Source organism: Hemicordylus capensis, chromosome 1, assembly GCF_027244095.1.
Source record: "Hemicordylus capensis ecotype Gifberg chromosome 1, rHemCap1.1.pri, whole genome shotgun sequence".
NCBI lineage: Eukaryota > Metazoa > Chordata > Lepidosauria > Squamata > Cordylidae > Hemicordylus > Hemicordylus capensis.
The window spans coordinates 109,451,554-109,467,804 of record NC_069657.1 but is presented as its reverse complement, the minus strand read 5'-3'; the positions used below and the strand labels follow the sequence as shown (position 1 = coordinate 109,467,804).

Genomic DNA, 16,251 nt, shown 5'->3' with positions numbered 1-16,251 from the left:
GTGTGCCATGAGAACTTGAAATTTCCAAGCAATCCTGGTTAAACCGCTGAAGTTAAAAGCACTTAAGCGAGATAGATAACCAGGATCTGATCCTGGTAATCTATCTTGCTTAAATGGTGGTTAACCACAGTACGTATTTGCTTTTAAAACATGGTTTCCATATTTTCTGGTTAACCACAGTACATATTGCTTTTAAAACGTGGTTTCCAGATTATTATTTTTTTCAAATAATGCATGCATCTCTACACTTTTATAGCTGTGTGCAGTAACAGGTGCCTGTTTGCTTTTTAGAGAGATGTGTGACGTAACCGTCATACACTTGGTGGGCAGGTTGTGTCCACAACAAGGGAGGGTAGGCTGTCAACATCCAAAGGAACTGTGAAGATGCCAGATTAAGTGACAACCCTTTAAATTAAAAGATGTGTGCTTAAATAATACACTTGTCCAGCATTATAATAAAATGTGTGTGTTTGTGTATCTCATTACAATGTCTATCCAGAGCCATGCTTCCCATTTCAGATGGCTCCTGCCTTTGTACTTTGCTGACCTCTCTCTATCCTCAAACAAATAAATATCTTAATGAGAAACATTCTGTGTTTTAACCCGCAACAGGATTTATTTTATGGCAATTTGTAAGAGCGCCAATAAACTGCAAGTGGACAACACTGTTTTATGTGTCTTCTGTTTCAAAATTCATAAGATAAAGAACAAATATTTCTTTAGAGAAGGTCTGCAAAAGCTCTGGAAACAGTTCTGTAGTTCAATGTTTAAATATTTGAGTAAGCATTGGATTAAACCATTTTCTGTATCTGATTCAAAGGGCTCACTTCTTGAAAGAACTAGATTCTGTGAAGGGGCAACTTTCTATAGTCTTATGTGTGGAAAGTGAACAATGTGTTGTTAATTAACTTGTGTTGTTATTAACATTTAAACTGTAATCCTAAATACACTCATATGTTTGTTCAGTTGAAATCATCAGGATTAGCTTCCAAATGAATGTGTTCAGGATTTGTGGGTGTCAGCATTCCCCACCTAAAATATTATTAATTTTTAAATATTTGATATTATTGTTTCTAGTTTACTGACATTTCCATCAGTGTTGGTCAGCCATGGCAGTATTATATTGAACAATTTGGGCTGGCTTTTGGTCACTTTTTTAAACTGGACCTACAAGCTCCAGAAACAGTTTATATTTAAAATATTTATATCCTGCCCCTCCAGAATAATGCTGCTTAGGATGGCTCACAAAAATAATAGATCACAATAAAACAATATAAAATAAAAGTAAACAGGCAGCAGAGCAGTATAAAATTGGGCTAAAAACTGGAACCTACCATCTGAGTTGCAAGTTAATGGTGAGACCATAAACACTCTGCACTGAAGATTGCAAAGACATAGAATAAAGCTGACAGAACCTCCCCGCTTCCCCGGACAGTTCAGAAACCTTGGCTACCTTTTATTGATTTTTTGGACGCACAATTCAGTTTGAACATTGATATACATTGGTCATTTGGTCTGATTTTTTTACGTATCTACTCATATTTACAATGTTATTTAGATAATTTTTTACTTATCTAGGAAAAACCATGGCAACCTATTTAGTAAATTTTTAAGTAAAGAATTGTATGCCAGTTATGAAGACAGCCATGTAAACAAAAGAGTGGCCTATCATGCAAATTCTCGACTTGGATTTGCAGAGTTGCATCTAAATAACCACAAGCAAATTCATGGGATTGAACTTTTCTAGTTCTTCTTCTCTGCAACCCCCTGCTCCACCTAAAAAGCAGCTCCAGAAGGTCAGATCCATCTCCTTTCTGTGGTTTTACTCTGAAGAAGGGTTTCATATCTGAAGAACTGGTCTTGCCACAGTACTGTTTCTCTAGCACCTCTTCTGGAGTTCTTCCTTGCCTTCATTTTTTGTTAGTTTTTCAGTGCTCATCTTCCCACCCACCCCTATTTTTCCCTTCCCAGAATATAGTAGCAACCAGCAGTAGTCATCTGAATAGTCCAGGAAATGTAGAATGAAAGTGTGTTGATTTACACTCTCCAATAACCTCTAAGAGTGGTGAAAACTATGAGGTCAGGTGTGAAAACATTGATGACTGTGCTGCTTTAATTATTTGTTTTATTTATCCCACCTTTCTCACTAAGGCAACCCAACACTTGTAAACTATGCCACTGAATTCAGTGGGATTTAAGGAGACTAACTATGTCTGCCATTTCAGCCCTAGAATTTATTCAGCCCTGACTCCTAATGACAAAGAGATAAGCTCTTAATCTCCTTTTAAATCTCAGTATTAATTAATTATTCAGATCTTCATGAAACATTTCTCATTTCTTTTTGCTATGCAAATCACTTTGAGAACCTTTTTGTTTAAAAGAGGTATATAAATATTATTGTTGTTGTTATTGCTATTATTAATAATAGTTACTTACAATTGAAATGAGATCACTAGCATTCCAAATTTCATACTGACATTTTCATCTTTTCAGGAATTCACATACAAAATCTCATCTTAAAGCAGATGCACGGTATGCAACTACTAAATATACCTGGCAGCAAAATCCCTGTGATTTTGATGAGGATGATAGCTTTAGGAAGGAGAAAGATCAAGAGTTCTTTGAAAATGCAGAGTTATATCAAAAGTACAGGTGAGAAATTTATATTTGGTGCTTGGTGAGGTGCTTCTGCTCCTTCTGCATCAAAGTTTCCTTCATGAAGATAGTTACTACTGAGTAGTAGTAATCTTTATGTAGTTACGCACATTATTTTTCATAATAGGTGCACAAGCACCTCCTATACCACTTCCTACTTCAGCTATTATGAAAATTAATGTGCCTGATAGAAAGATATGGGCAGGGGGCCTTGTCCCTCCTTAATTTGTGGTGAGGGATAGTTGGGGCTGTATGTAGAGCCATCATCTTCAAGCTTCCAACACTTTATTTCCCCACAGTCCCCTAAGAGCTGCAGCCCCAACCAGGCTTTGAAAGCCATACAAGGTATTTCCCAAGAATGTTCACAATACAGTATCCACAATATCCACAATACAGAGTTCACAGCTATATAGCTTTGTGCAAAAGGGGCAGAGAATAGGGCCAAAAGAATAGCATGGGAATCTTTTAATTGCTTAAAAGCATGCCATCAGAAGGAATATACTTTGAGATCCATTGACTTCACATTTCACAGTTTGGGGATTTCGTTATTCCCATGCCAATTCATTGTTGCCTATCATTTTACTCTCTTTGCCCTGTTCACTCTATGTAACTTTATATACTACTATGACTATTTTTAAAACCATCCCAGCCTGGAGAGACTTGCTGAGCTGCATTCAAGTTTTTCCTATTTCCTGGATTTCAAGCAAACTCAGAAGAACATAATACAGCCAAAATAAATGTGGTGTTTACTCCTGTGTGCTATATAGAAACTGTTTTATGAGACTCAGTCAATAAATTCCTCTACGCTTTCCCCCAAGACCTTTTTATAGTTTCAGTAGACCTCTCCTTCCACATCTTCATCTGTCCACCCACCCAGTTTCTCAGCATCTGTTCCCAACTTCTTTTGTATTCTGATCTGTTCCTTGATACTTCAGGTGTCAAAAGCACAGGTCATACAAGTAAACAAAGATTCTGCACATTCCATTTGTCTTGCTTGCTTTTGTTTCTTACTGTACAATGTGATGTTCACAAAGCATTCTTCTACTACTACAAGCATTTTGTTGACTTCAGGCATCAACCTAAATTGGCCGAAGTATTGCAGAAAGCCCACTATCAACAGTTTGAATTTAGAAATGGGAAAATTATCAACTGTAGCTTTCCGAACCTTGTTTTGGGTGTGGAGAATTCTGACCTGCATTCTGGTACTGAAGTGGTTTTGTTGGAAAAGAAGTGTGACGACATCAATCAGCACTGGATATGGAGAAAGGATAGAAGGTGCAAGTTCATGATTAGAAATATGATTGAAGTTTATAAGATTTTTATTAGCCCTCTTATGACACCATCAAAGGGACTATCAGGCTAGGCCAGTTTTCTATTTCACTTGTTCTTGAACTCCAGACATTGACTGATGTACTGTGCAGCATCCTGCGGGCTTTGCTGAGCACTCGTGAAAGTGTTTGACACAATTGTGCAAGGACACTCTTGTGCAAGCTCACATAATTTCAGAGAGTTGCATGATGGACAGCTATCAGCGTTTGTGAAAGAGTACTCTTGCACAACTGCATGAAACACATTTTTACATGCATGCATCATTTCCCGTGGTGCTCAAAGTGCCCATGTGACACTATGCAGTATGTTGGCCATTATGTGCTTTGGTCTTCCCAATAGTTCTAAAGCTTTCTGAGATTGTCAAAAATTGAATAATAGATAATTAATTATAATTTTTGCTTACAAAAGACCCTAGATTTAAATCTTAAATGTGTCAGGGTGGGGGGAGCTCTTCCCTTCCCTATAGCACAACACGGAACTTTCAGGGCATATAATATAAGATGTTTGAAATTCACAGTAGACATCCTATTTGTAATAGGATGAGAGCACATGGGCTACAGGTTCACTGCCATGTCCCACTGCATAAAAATTTGAATTCAAAGACCTTGTGTGAACAAGCCATTTGTCATTATTCAAAAATACAGTATATAAGAGGAATCTGGAAGTCAGTCATTCAGTTAGCAAAGAAATATCAAAATATCTGTGGTGCAATCTTGTAGCTAAATTTGACATTTCTGTTCCTAGGACATTTCATCTTGTAATTGACCCCAATCTAGTGCTAGCTGTATCAATGCCCAACATATTGAATGGGTATCCAAAGGGTCCACTGGAAATGCAAGGCTGTGCTGTTGTCCTTCAGGTAAAGCTGTTGGTGTAATCTGTGTACAGACAAAAACATGCAGAGAGATTACTTTTGTGTTCAATATGTGCAAGGTAAACCCACCTTTAATAATTCAGTGCTTTTTGCATATGGCTTACTTCGATTCTAAAGCAGGGGATGGGGATGATATATTGTGTCATAGATCCAAAGTAATTCCCTGCAGTGCATGATGATCTCCATTTTGTAAACATACATAGCACCACAGAACATTAGAACTGTATGTGTATGTATATGTATGTGTATATATATATATATATATACACACACACACACACACAACATCCTAGCAACTTTCATACATGTATTTTGAAATGTTTCTTTTAATATTCACAACAGTATTTACAGTTCCAATCATATTTATCTGTAACTCATTAAAATAAAATTAATATAAACTGATATCTAATAATGCAGCCAGTGTCACATACTGTAGATTTAGGAACAATGATTTTTCAGTTTACAAGAAAAAGCAGAGAGCCGGTACCAGTGAGAGATGTTTCTGAACTCCACTTATTCCTCTGCTAACAAGGACCCATTGCCTGAACCATCCCAAGGTTTTTTATTAAACTGTACCTTATAGCCTACACCTTGGTGCAGAGCAGGTTGTGTGTTGTAGGCTAATATACCGCAAAAGAAGTTTCTGTGGTGCACTTGTACAACCAATTTATATCAGAGGTACACGTCCCCTTTATACCACAATCCTGTTAGTCTGCCTTTGGTTTAACCACATGTTGCCTAACAGAAGTGCTTGTGAAAAACCTATGAGGGATAATCCAGCCCTCACCAATATTTTGTGGAGGGCAAAATGAGTATTCACCACCACCACCACCACCCTCATTCTTCAGTGGTATTAGCCTGACCATGATTATGCAAGGCTCTTATAATTTTATGTATAGCATCATCATCATCATCATCATCATCATCATCATTAAAACTTTTATACCGCCCTTCCAAAAGGCTCAGGGCAGTTTACATTAAAACTGTAATGTAAATTCCAATTACTATTAAATTCCAACAATATACAAAAAATGGAGATTCTTGTCAGATAAATCTGAATATGTAAATATATATATAATTTTAAAATATATATTTTAAAATTTAAAAATAGTGTTGAGGGGAAAGATCAGCAAAATACTGAAAATTTTAAAACAGGACAGCAAATTTATTGTATTTTGGCAGAAATACAAAGAATATACAAATGGAGCTGCCAATCAAAAGTGGAATTACATGGAAACTACAAGGGTTTTTAGTGCCTTCTACAGCACATTACTGGACCAAGAAATCACAGCAGCAAATCATGCTTCTGTTTGCACATTCTCTGTGACCAACTCAGAGAAAATAGACCAACCAGTAAGTAATTTTTGTTTTCCACAGGAGAAATGTTAGCTGATAATCAGGAAAGTTACTTACGAGCAAATTTGTATTCAATGAAATAGTTCTATAGAAGATTCAACTCTCTACCACCTATGATAACTGGCATATGCATTTGGCAGCAAGGATAGGAGGAACGTAGGAAGGTGGTCTGGCTAAAATCAAATGATACAGACATGCCCTTAAATGCTACATTGTTTCTGTTTGTTCTGTCAAACCATTAGGAAGTAGTTCTTCATGTGTTACATTTGAAGGGGATGGGATCAGCAGAAGAGCACACTGGTGCCATAATATGATTATGGCATTTGGAGAATTTTATGGGAAACATGAGGAAGATGACGGTGTTAACTGACTATGTTAATTAACTGTACAATATGCTGCAAGAACTGCTTTTCTGTGTGTTCATCCCATGGTTTTGCTGTTACACTTGAAAGCCTGACACTATCCTTAATATCTTCATGTTGCTCCTGATCCCAACCAGACGACATATGCATGCATGGTAAGGACCAGCAAGACTGGCAAGACACAAGTGATAGTAGGCCTCTGAATGGCATAGCAATGCCATGGGATAAACCTCCTACATAACTGTAGGTTCTCTTTTTAAAAGAGCATGTATATCAAGCGATTTTACACAAAAAACATTAAGCAGCACAAATATGTCTTCTTACTTGACTAGAATGAGGAGTGTAGTATTCAGATAACTTGATATTTAAATCTGAAAGTTTTCTGACTTTCCGATTTGGTGGACATCTCGACCAGCACTGTGGGGTGCAGCAGTTCTGAGTTCTAGACTACCACTGTTGAAAGGGAGGGAAGAGGCAATTTTCACTGATCCTTCTCTCTGAAGCCCACTGTGCATTATGAAAATATGTCCCTGGGGATTTCATGACAGCACAGTGAGAGTTTAGCACTATAGCCTCCAGGCAGTACTAGTCTGTATGTCAGCCACAGATGTTTATTTTTTTTTTTTTTAGCAATTATGTACAGTATATTTTTTTCACTCCAAAGTATTTCAACCATTGTTCTTTGTAGGGCTACTATTTTCTTTCACCTGGTGGGAAGCAGAAGGTAATGATATGCTTGGCTTGTGCAAGGACAATAAGAGGAAAGAAGGAACTGAAAAAGTTGCTCCCTGGTACCATGTTCTTTTGTGCGTCTGGCTCTGAAGAAGGAAATCATTTATCCTTATGGCCCTTTAAGTGTCTTAATGTTAAGAAGGTTTGTGATAGTTTAAAAAATAAAAACAACACCCCCCACCCACCCACACAAACAAATGTCTAATTTCATGTCTATATTCAGTGTGGTAAAATAACGTCATTACATCCTTTTATTTCAAAGTGCTTTGAAACACTGGAATCAGTACTTGAACTTTGAGATTAGAGTTACAGTGCTCCAAGCTGGAGTAATGGTCCCACCACCTATAATTTCTCTGGCCATCAGTGCAGGGAGATGATCTGAACACAAACATTCTTGTAAGAGCTTAAGTAAAATGATGTTAGATCATATTTAACTTAGTCGATTTAAATCCAGCATCCTGTTTCCAAAAGTGACCAGCCAGTTTCCTCCAAGAAGCCCATAAGTTATAACCTCTTAGCTGGAGAACTTTTCCCCACCCCCACCGCCGGGTGTTTGTGGCTGGCTATTCTTATCCAGTGATGAAGGAAAGATATTCTACACATGCTTAAGACTCTCTCTTTCTCTCTGCTTAAGCATTAATTTAAAGACTGCAGTGCTGATCCTTGGCATTGAAAGCAGGTGCTGGAGTCAAACCTTGCCTCAGCTTAAGTCCTGGCATTGATCAAGGCATAGGATTATAGCCAAAGGATCACTTCCTCAAATGGTAGGAATCTTCCCCTGGAGGAATATTCATTACATCATCAAAGGGAAGCTTTAGATACAATTCATTGTTTTTCAGCCATGGTTCTCCATCTGTAAAATGGGACCAATACTGGCCTATCATTTAGTGGGTTCCCATTCAGTGTGGCACTGTAACCAATGAAAAGTATATTCCTCCAAAATCTTTTAATCCTATTGGAAATCAAAATGACAGTATATGGTTGACAGTGATCCTTGACAACCAGATATTCTGATCAACATACTAACACTGCACTTGTGCAACAAACAAAGTTGCAGTAGTACAAGAAGATCACATAGCTGCGCTAAATCTCAAGGATTTTCGAAACTGAGCTTTTTCACAAAAGTTTGCTATAAAACATGAAGCATACCACAGGTTGTGAACCTTGTTGCACAAGTACAAATGGGTTTGCACTAGCACAATACTAGTCTAGTACACAAACTCCAGACATAGCACAACAGCCTTGCACACAACCACTGTGTTAGGATGTTGGCCACTGACTGCCAGTATAGCAGAAATAAATACAATGGTTATAAAGCCATCGCTTTAATAAGAAAATAAATCTAAAAAGAGTGTTGGAGGATTGGGGTGGGACTATAAGTGACAGAATGGCCAGCAGTTTTGTTCTGTCTTCATTTGGGAAAGAAGGTTTGGAATTCCAGCATAAGCCTAGGACTATCTAGTTTATGCAAATTGACTGTAACCAAAGTTCAACTTTGCATTCTCTGTAGCAGATAATAAACTTTATCTTGTTTGTAACCCCTTTGCAAACCCTTAGCAGCACATGCAGAATACATAGCCACATCCTCTACATTCACATATAAAGAAACATTTGAAATTCACTTTCCTGTGATTTTAAGATGAGCACAGTCATGCCTTTTTCTGTTTCAACTTAAAGACAGATCTCTCCACCACTGGAGCTGAAGCCACCTTGCATTATTTAGAAGAGGTTTTAGCATCTTTGAGGACAGAAACCTCATCACAAACAATTTCAGAAAAGATGACCCTGGCTGTAAACCAAAAAGCAGTGAAAATAATTGCATACAGAAATGGAGCTGGTTTTCGAAATGGGCAGTTAATCATCGCTAGCACATTCCCTATGGTGAGTAACAATCATCCAAAGAGATAATCATAATGGAATTGACAAAGACAAGCAACAGGTATCAAAGACAGAGATCAAAGCAGACCAGAATCTCAAACCTAGGCTCCCCTCCCCTGCTGTGTGAAATTCTGACCTTGCTGTAAATCCACATGTGTCTGTCCCCTTCTCTGTATGTGTAAGGTCAGATCCAAAGCCTGCAAGGCTTGCTGTATATCTTTTGCATCTGGCACAAGTCATAAGTGCAGTGACAAAGATTGCCCTTCTGAATGTTTAAATTACATAGAAAATTTCTACAGTATGCTAATAATCTCAGAGAATATTAATTTGTACACATTCCCCTTACTTCCTTCTACAGTGGGAAGTTTCAGGGTAGCTTTACAGGGCTAGTTTCCTTTGAAGAAGAGAAAGCCCTTGAGACTTATGATGTTACTCTAATGCAAGTTTAATAACAAAAATACAAGTAGTGAGCATGCAGGCAGTACTTGTCCCAAAACAGCATGAGTCCCCCCAAACTGATAATTCAGGTCCAAACTACTGGTATGTGGAGGGCACCTCTCTGTGACTATGTGGGGTAGAAAAAGGATTAATACCCCCTTCTGTAGTACTGCTGCTGATCCATTAAAATTTGATGCCTACTAGCCTACTTAAAAGTACAAATAAAAATGTAAGGTGATTCAATCATGGATCTCCCACATAAAATTTAGTTTGGTTAGATGGATTACATTCTTGATCTCTTTGGAAGAAGCTCTTGAAAATGATTACGTTGGCCTACTGATCCCATAGTTATACAAATGAAATAACATATGACAACTAAGTTCCTTGGGAGAAAAGGACTGCTGCTATGATGGTTCTCTACTTTCTAAAACCCATGAAGCTGCACATCAGATCGGAAATGAAAGGTGCCAAGACAGCAGCTGACACATCAGGCCAACTGTACTCTCTGGCTGAGTGAGGAGCCCACCTTAAGTCACAGATTTGGGGTGCAATTAAAAAATGACAAGTTGTCAATTATTTCATTTTTTTATTTCCCATGGGTGACAGGATTGCCATTTCCTCCCTCCAGCACACAAAAGTTTTGTACCAGCCCCATTTTACTATCTGGTATCTATAGAAAGGCTCATGTAAGAGGCTTTGAGAACTGTAAATATAAAGAAAATACAGGCCTTTAAAGCCTCTTCAGTCATTACTTCATATTAAGCTCGAATATGTTTTTAGAAGAGCTTTTTAAAAACACATGGAAAGGCTCATGTAAGAGCTTTTGAGAACTGTGAACAGAAATTAAATACAGACCATTAAAGCTTCTTCAGTCATTACTTCATGTTAAGCACAAATATGTTTTTAGAATAAGAGCTTTTATTAAACACATAGAGTTATTAATTTTCCCTTTTCAGCTGCTTTCTTTATGTACAAGACGACTTGAACTTAGCAGGACAGCTTGCAGACTGTACACCAGTGAGGGCACCTTAATCCGTACACTACAGGATTTAGTTTTGTGTGCTATAAATGACTTTTACAGAAAGCAGAAATCGGGCAGGCGAGATGAAAAAGCAAATTTTGTTCCTGTCTCTGACAAAAGTGCATCTCTGTTGCCAGTGAAAGGTAAAATATTACTTTTATCAAATTCTCAGTTAAATTTGAATTTAACTAGTATGTCAATTATCTGTCTTCAGAGAGCCAACCCCTTTTTTGTAATAAAGCTGTAGGGAGCATGTTTGCTGTATTGCCATGAAGTATCTTAGAAATCGTTCATTTTGTTTTCCATTCCACAGCGAATAATAGTATAGTAGGGAAAGGATTATTGCTACTGAACTGCTTCTGAACTAGTTTTGTTTTGTTTTAGAAAGCTTCTGCAGGTTCTAATTATGTTCATCATGTGTGCAATGGATCAAAGTGACTTACATACACAAATTATGAAAGCATATAAATTTGGCAGAAATCGTTGAAGGTTAAAATTCAGTAGGCTACAGGAATATATCAGTCTTTCAAGAATACTTTATTCTCTGGTTTCATGTACAAATCACACTCACTTACTTGAGATAAACAGGCCATCAAAAGGCCATGAAATACAAGAGGTACAGCTTGTGAAATATTAGTGCAAATCTCAAATGTATACAACATGAGTACATTCATAACCACAGTAATTAGCTATAACACCGGTCCTGATTAAGTGCAAAATGAAAAGAATCAAGCTTGCTGATAAATTCCAGTTTAGCAAGTTCATGCTGGATTATCCTTTTGAAGTTTGTTGTTGTTGAAGAATGATGATTTACAGCTCAGCTGCAGTGTGTTCCGGGAGACTGAAATGTCCTCCCACTGCTCTGTTGCCCACAAAAGCTTATATCAGAATAATTTTGTTAGTCTTTAAGGTGCCATATGACACTTTGTTGTTGGCTACCACTCTGGAATTTATTTTAATTGTTGGGCGGCATCCAGACTTTTAGTGAAGCAGTGCTCCATTAGCAGATGTGGGTTCCAGTCACAGAAGAGTGCTGTACTTGCTTTCCTGCTAACTGAACAAAGAGGCACCTTTGCAAACTGGTGATTATCTTTATTTAGCAATGGGAAAGCAACTGGCCTTATCCATCCTGAGCACAGCATCCCTCCAGTGGTTGTTGCTGGTGTCTATCTTATATTTCTTCTTTAGATAGTGAGCCCTTTGGGGACAGGGAGCCATTTTATTTATTTATTCATATCTATGTAGACCGCTTTGGGAACTTGTATTGAAAAGTGGTATATAACTGTTTAACTATTTGAAATTGCAGGGGCAGAGCCACCATTGTGCAAATGGATTCAAAGAACCTGAGCTGCCAAAGAAAATGGTCACCAAAGCCCGCAGAGGTGTGTGGCCTCGGACTCTGGAGGAGCCCCAAGCGAACTCCCCATGCCGGGTTCCTGAGAGCCCTGAGCAAGCTCTCCCCTATCCTTTTCCAGCAGCTCAGGCTCTCCAGAGCTCGAGGCCACACCCCCATGTGCAAAGGGGGCATGGTCCAGGCTTGGGATATTCCAAGTGAGCTCTCCCTGTCATTTCAGGCAGTGCTTGCTGCCTGACAGCTTCTGTTTGCCTTTCTCTCGCTCATTGGAGGAAGAGAAAGGGAAATAAAGGCAGTCAGGCAGCAAACTGAAAATGACAGGAAAGAGCTCGCTCGGGGCCTGAAAAGGACAGGGGAGCCTGAAACGGACAGGGGAGAGCTTGCTCAGGGCTCTCAGGAATCCAGGCGTGGGGGGGGGGAGTTTGCTCAGGGCTTCTCCAGAACTCGAGCCATGCCCCATGCGCATGACATCATGCACACGGGTCATCGCTAGAGGGGCCGCTGGGCAGGGCCGGACCCAGACTGCCATTTGGCTGGCTCCGCGCCTGTGCCATCATATTCGTATGTGTGCAAGGCTCCCTAGCACGAGTGCATCATCAGTGGAAGGAGCTCCACTACAAATCTGCATGTTGCCCAGTGCACAAATTTGCTTGTGCACATTTGATTTGAGTACTGTAACATGACAGCTGTGATGGCCAGTTGAACACCTTTATATGACACAAGTTTTTTTTTAATAATTTATTTTTGAGAACCAGTTATAAGTAAAATAGTATTTAAAAATATACAAAAGTGCCCTAATGAATATAGCTACATATTAATCTTAAAATTTACATGTTACAGATATAGTAATGTAGTTTTAGACAACATACCTATATAATTTAATGTAAAAATTTCCCCATTCGATTAAGAACCCATTCAATTCATAAATAAAATCAGAGTTTAAACAGTATTAGAAAATATAAATTACCTTCCGTCTTTCGGGATTCTTTTGTCAATAAACTTCAAAAATTGTAACCATGTTACTAGAAAAGTATCAACATGATAGGATTTGCTTTGATACATTCTGACAATTTGCATTGAATTACAGGATGCTGAATCTTGCCAAATAGGATCTTACTAAAAAGTTTCTTCCCCTCAGTTTTTTACTGTGATTAGTTTTGCTGCTGTTCATATTGTAAAATCAAACATTGTACACTATCTAACAATTTTAGGTAATTCAGTAGTTTAATAAAATTGCCTTTGAATACAGTTGAATATGGATTATAGATGTTACATATTGCAGAACTTAACCAGAACTTTTTGATCCTCTGACAACTATACCACTTATGACCCAATATGATCCAATATCACTGCATTTTCTCCAGTATAAAGATTAATAATTATTGAACACGTATGAAAGATAAAGTGTTTTTTTATATCATCTGGTAATCACATTTAGTTCACTTATATCCAAAGTCTGTGATTTGAAACACTTTTGATTCCATATTTTCTCCAAATTTCTGGTCCCAGAACTGCATCTAAATCCCACATTTTAAATCATGGCATTTTGGGTTCCATCAGCAAATATTTAATATTTTTTAGAGAGTACATATTAAGCCTTTGGAATAGAAGACAGAAAATATTCATGATAAAATTTTCAAAATCCATTTTTGTTCAATTTTGTAAAAGATTGTAAATTAGATCTTAAGTTTCTAACCTAGAAATATTTGAACCAAAATATTTCCCTTCTATTAACTTTTATCCAACTTATCATTAATAATATTGCCATTCATAAATAAATAAATTAATTAATATATGAATATTTATGAAATCAATGTAAGCCATTCATTTTCCACAATATGAGACTGTTTTGAAAGTGTTTAAAGTTGCTGCTGTATTGAACAAGAGGCAGAACAGGTTTCATTTAACTGAGCGACATCTACTTAAATATTCTGGAACTTTCTAGATCCACATATATTCATTATGTAGATGATAGATAGGATAGGTCTTTCCTTTCCCAAATGTACTTCACCACTACATCAATTTAGTTTAGACTTTACAGCAGTCTCCATGCGTGTCACTTAAATAGCTGCAACAACTATGCTCTGCACTCTGTAACTGGAGTGGTAGCTTCCTTGCTGCTTTGCAAAATAATCACAAACCTCAACACTTTCATCAAGTAATTGAGTCAGGATACAAGCCACACTGCCCAGTTCTGGGCCCCATGATTAAATAAAGGAATTGATTAAACTGGAACAGATTCACAGGAGGGCAACAAAGATGGTAATAAATCTAGAAACCAAGTCCTATGAGGAACAATTGAATGAGCTGAGTATTTTTAGTCTGGTGAAGAGAAGATTAAGAGATACTGAAGAATATAGCCATCTTCAAATATCTTAAGGGCTATCACATGGAAGAAGCAGCAGCCTTGTTCCCTGTTGATCCTGAGGGCAGAACTAGAAACAAGTTGTTATGGTAAGAACTAATCTGCCTACTTTCCTTTCACTATAATCTTAATTAATAATTACCATCCTCACAACCTGAACATTCATGTGTCTGTCATCTTGAATCAGGGTAGATGGCATCATTACAAACTAAGCTTTTGAGCCGTCCCTATGTGTCCTTACACCTCTAGCAAATTTGGTTCATATGGTTTAGGCGGTTCACAATTTAGCCCACTTGTGCCTCAAATGTTCATGTGTCTGCCTTCTTCAATTGGGGTAGATGACATCATCACAGGCTATACCATTGAGGTGTGTGTCCATAAGTGTCACTCACTACAACTGTACCAAATTTGGTTCAGATTGGTTAGGTGGTCCACAAGTTAGCCCACATGCACCTCAATGCATCTGCCATCTTGAACTGGGGTGGATGACATCATCATAAACTACACCATTGAGGTGACCCTATGTGTCCCTGCAGCTGTAGCAAATTTGGTTCAAATCAGTGAGGCAGTTCACAAATTAGCCCTCTGTGCCTCAAACGTTCATGCGTCCACCATCTTGAATTGAGGGGGATGACGTAATTAGAAACTATGCCACTGAGGCATCCCTATGTGCCCCTACAGTTGTAGCAAATTTGATTCAAATCAGTTAAGCGGTTCACAAGTTAGCTCACTTGTGCCTCAAATGTTTACGCATCTACCATCTTGAATTGGGGTGGGTGACATAATCACAAACTACACTGTTGAGGTGTCCCTATGTGTCCCTACATCTGTACCCAAATTGGTTCATATTGGTCCAGGCATTGCGAAGTTGATAGGGGAACGAACACACACACACACACACACACACACAGAGTGCCAGGTGATCTCATAAGCTTACATTCCTTCAGAAAATTAGGCTAAAATGGATTGAATTTGGAAGGCTACAGTCATTAGGAAGAATTTATTATATGTTAGAGACAGTGAAACAGTCTGCCTTATGTGGGCTTTCCTCCTTTAATGGTTTTCAGAGACTAGATGGTCATCTGCTGTAGCAGCTTCCTGCACTGACCTCCAAGGTCCTTTAACACTAAAATTATTTTGCCACTGAGAACACATTTCCATTTTGTCTGTATGTGTGTTCTTAAGCAAAGGCATTCTTGTTCAAGCTAGTTTTGATCAATTTTTTTAAAGAGCTCATTTATTTATTTATTTAGGATAGAGCTATGGTTACTTAAGATTGATCGTTAAATAAAAGGAAAACAAGAGGGCACTTTCCCCATTTATCCTTTGCAAGCTTTTCTATAAGTCTGGTTTTCTGTGGGTGCTCTTTTTCCTTGCCTTTTTCTTCTCTTATGTATTTGTGTGAATTCCTGTGCACTTTGCTTGTCTGTTTTTTAAAATGTATTTGTTTACTATATATTATTTTCTATTGGTTATTAGATGTACTTGGTAAAAAGGACCCATCTTAGCTGCTTTATTCCCTATTTCTTGCCTATTGATTTTCTAAGCAATATGCTAGCCAAGAAGAAACCTCTCATCATAAGTTTGCTGGTGCTTTGTATTAGACATCCTTTCTGCTTACAAAGTTTGCAGATTTTTAATACCATTAGTTCAAAAATGTAAAGCAAAAGCTAGAAAAGGTTACAAACTAGGCTTAATCATCAGTTCAGCACTGTAAAGTTTGGACAGTTACCCATTGTCTCTTCCTCCCAGCACAAAATATAAAGGCCAACACTTCTTTCAAGCCTAGGAAATATTATTCTTGATCGTTAATGAAGTGCTTACTTTGTATACTGGATGGAAGGCTAGGATGATGACATCTATCTACCTATCTTTCTATCTATCGAT

General features: G+C 37.9%; 1 protein-coding gene across 20 annotated transcripts in view; it reads left to right on the top strand.

Annotated features, from left to right (window-relative positions):
• DCDC1 (doublecortin domain containing 1) overlaps window positions 1-16,251 on the top strand; it is a 474,105-nt gene that overhangs the window by 437,967 nt on the left and 19,887 nt on the right. For 18 of the 20 annotated variants that reach the window (XR_008312997.1, XR_008312998.1, XM_053283046.1 and 15 more), the window contains 7 exons: window positions 2,494-2,652; window positions 3,727-3,930; window positions 4,729-4,843; window positions 6,041-6,211; window positions 7,265-7,450; window positions 8,986-9,189; window positions 10,581-10,788. Coding sequence is in view for 18 of the 20 variants with exons in the window: in XM_053283046.1 (XP_053139021.1) it covers window positions 2,494-2,652; window positions 3,727-3,930; window positions 4,729-4,843; window positions 6,041-6,211; window positions 7,265-7,450; window positions 8,986-9,189; window positions 10,581-10,788 (1,247 nt within the window). In the remaining 2 variants the exon portion in view is untranslated. The remainder of the gene's footprint in view (window positions 1-2,493; window positions 2,653-3,726; window positions 3,931-4,728; window positions 4,844-6,040; window positions 6,212-7,264; window positions 7,451-8,985; window positions 9,190-10,580; window positions 10,789-16,251) is intronic. The other 2 variants (XM_053283053.1, XM_053283055.1) reach the window with 2 other exon arrangements.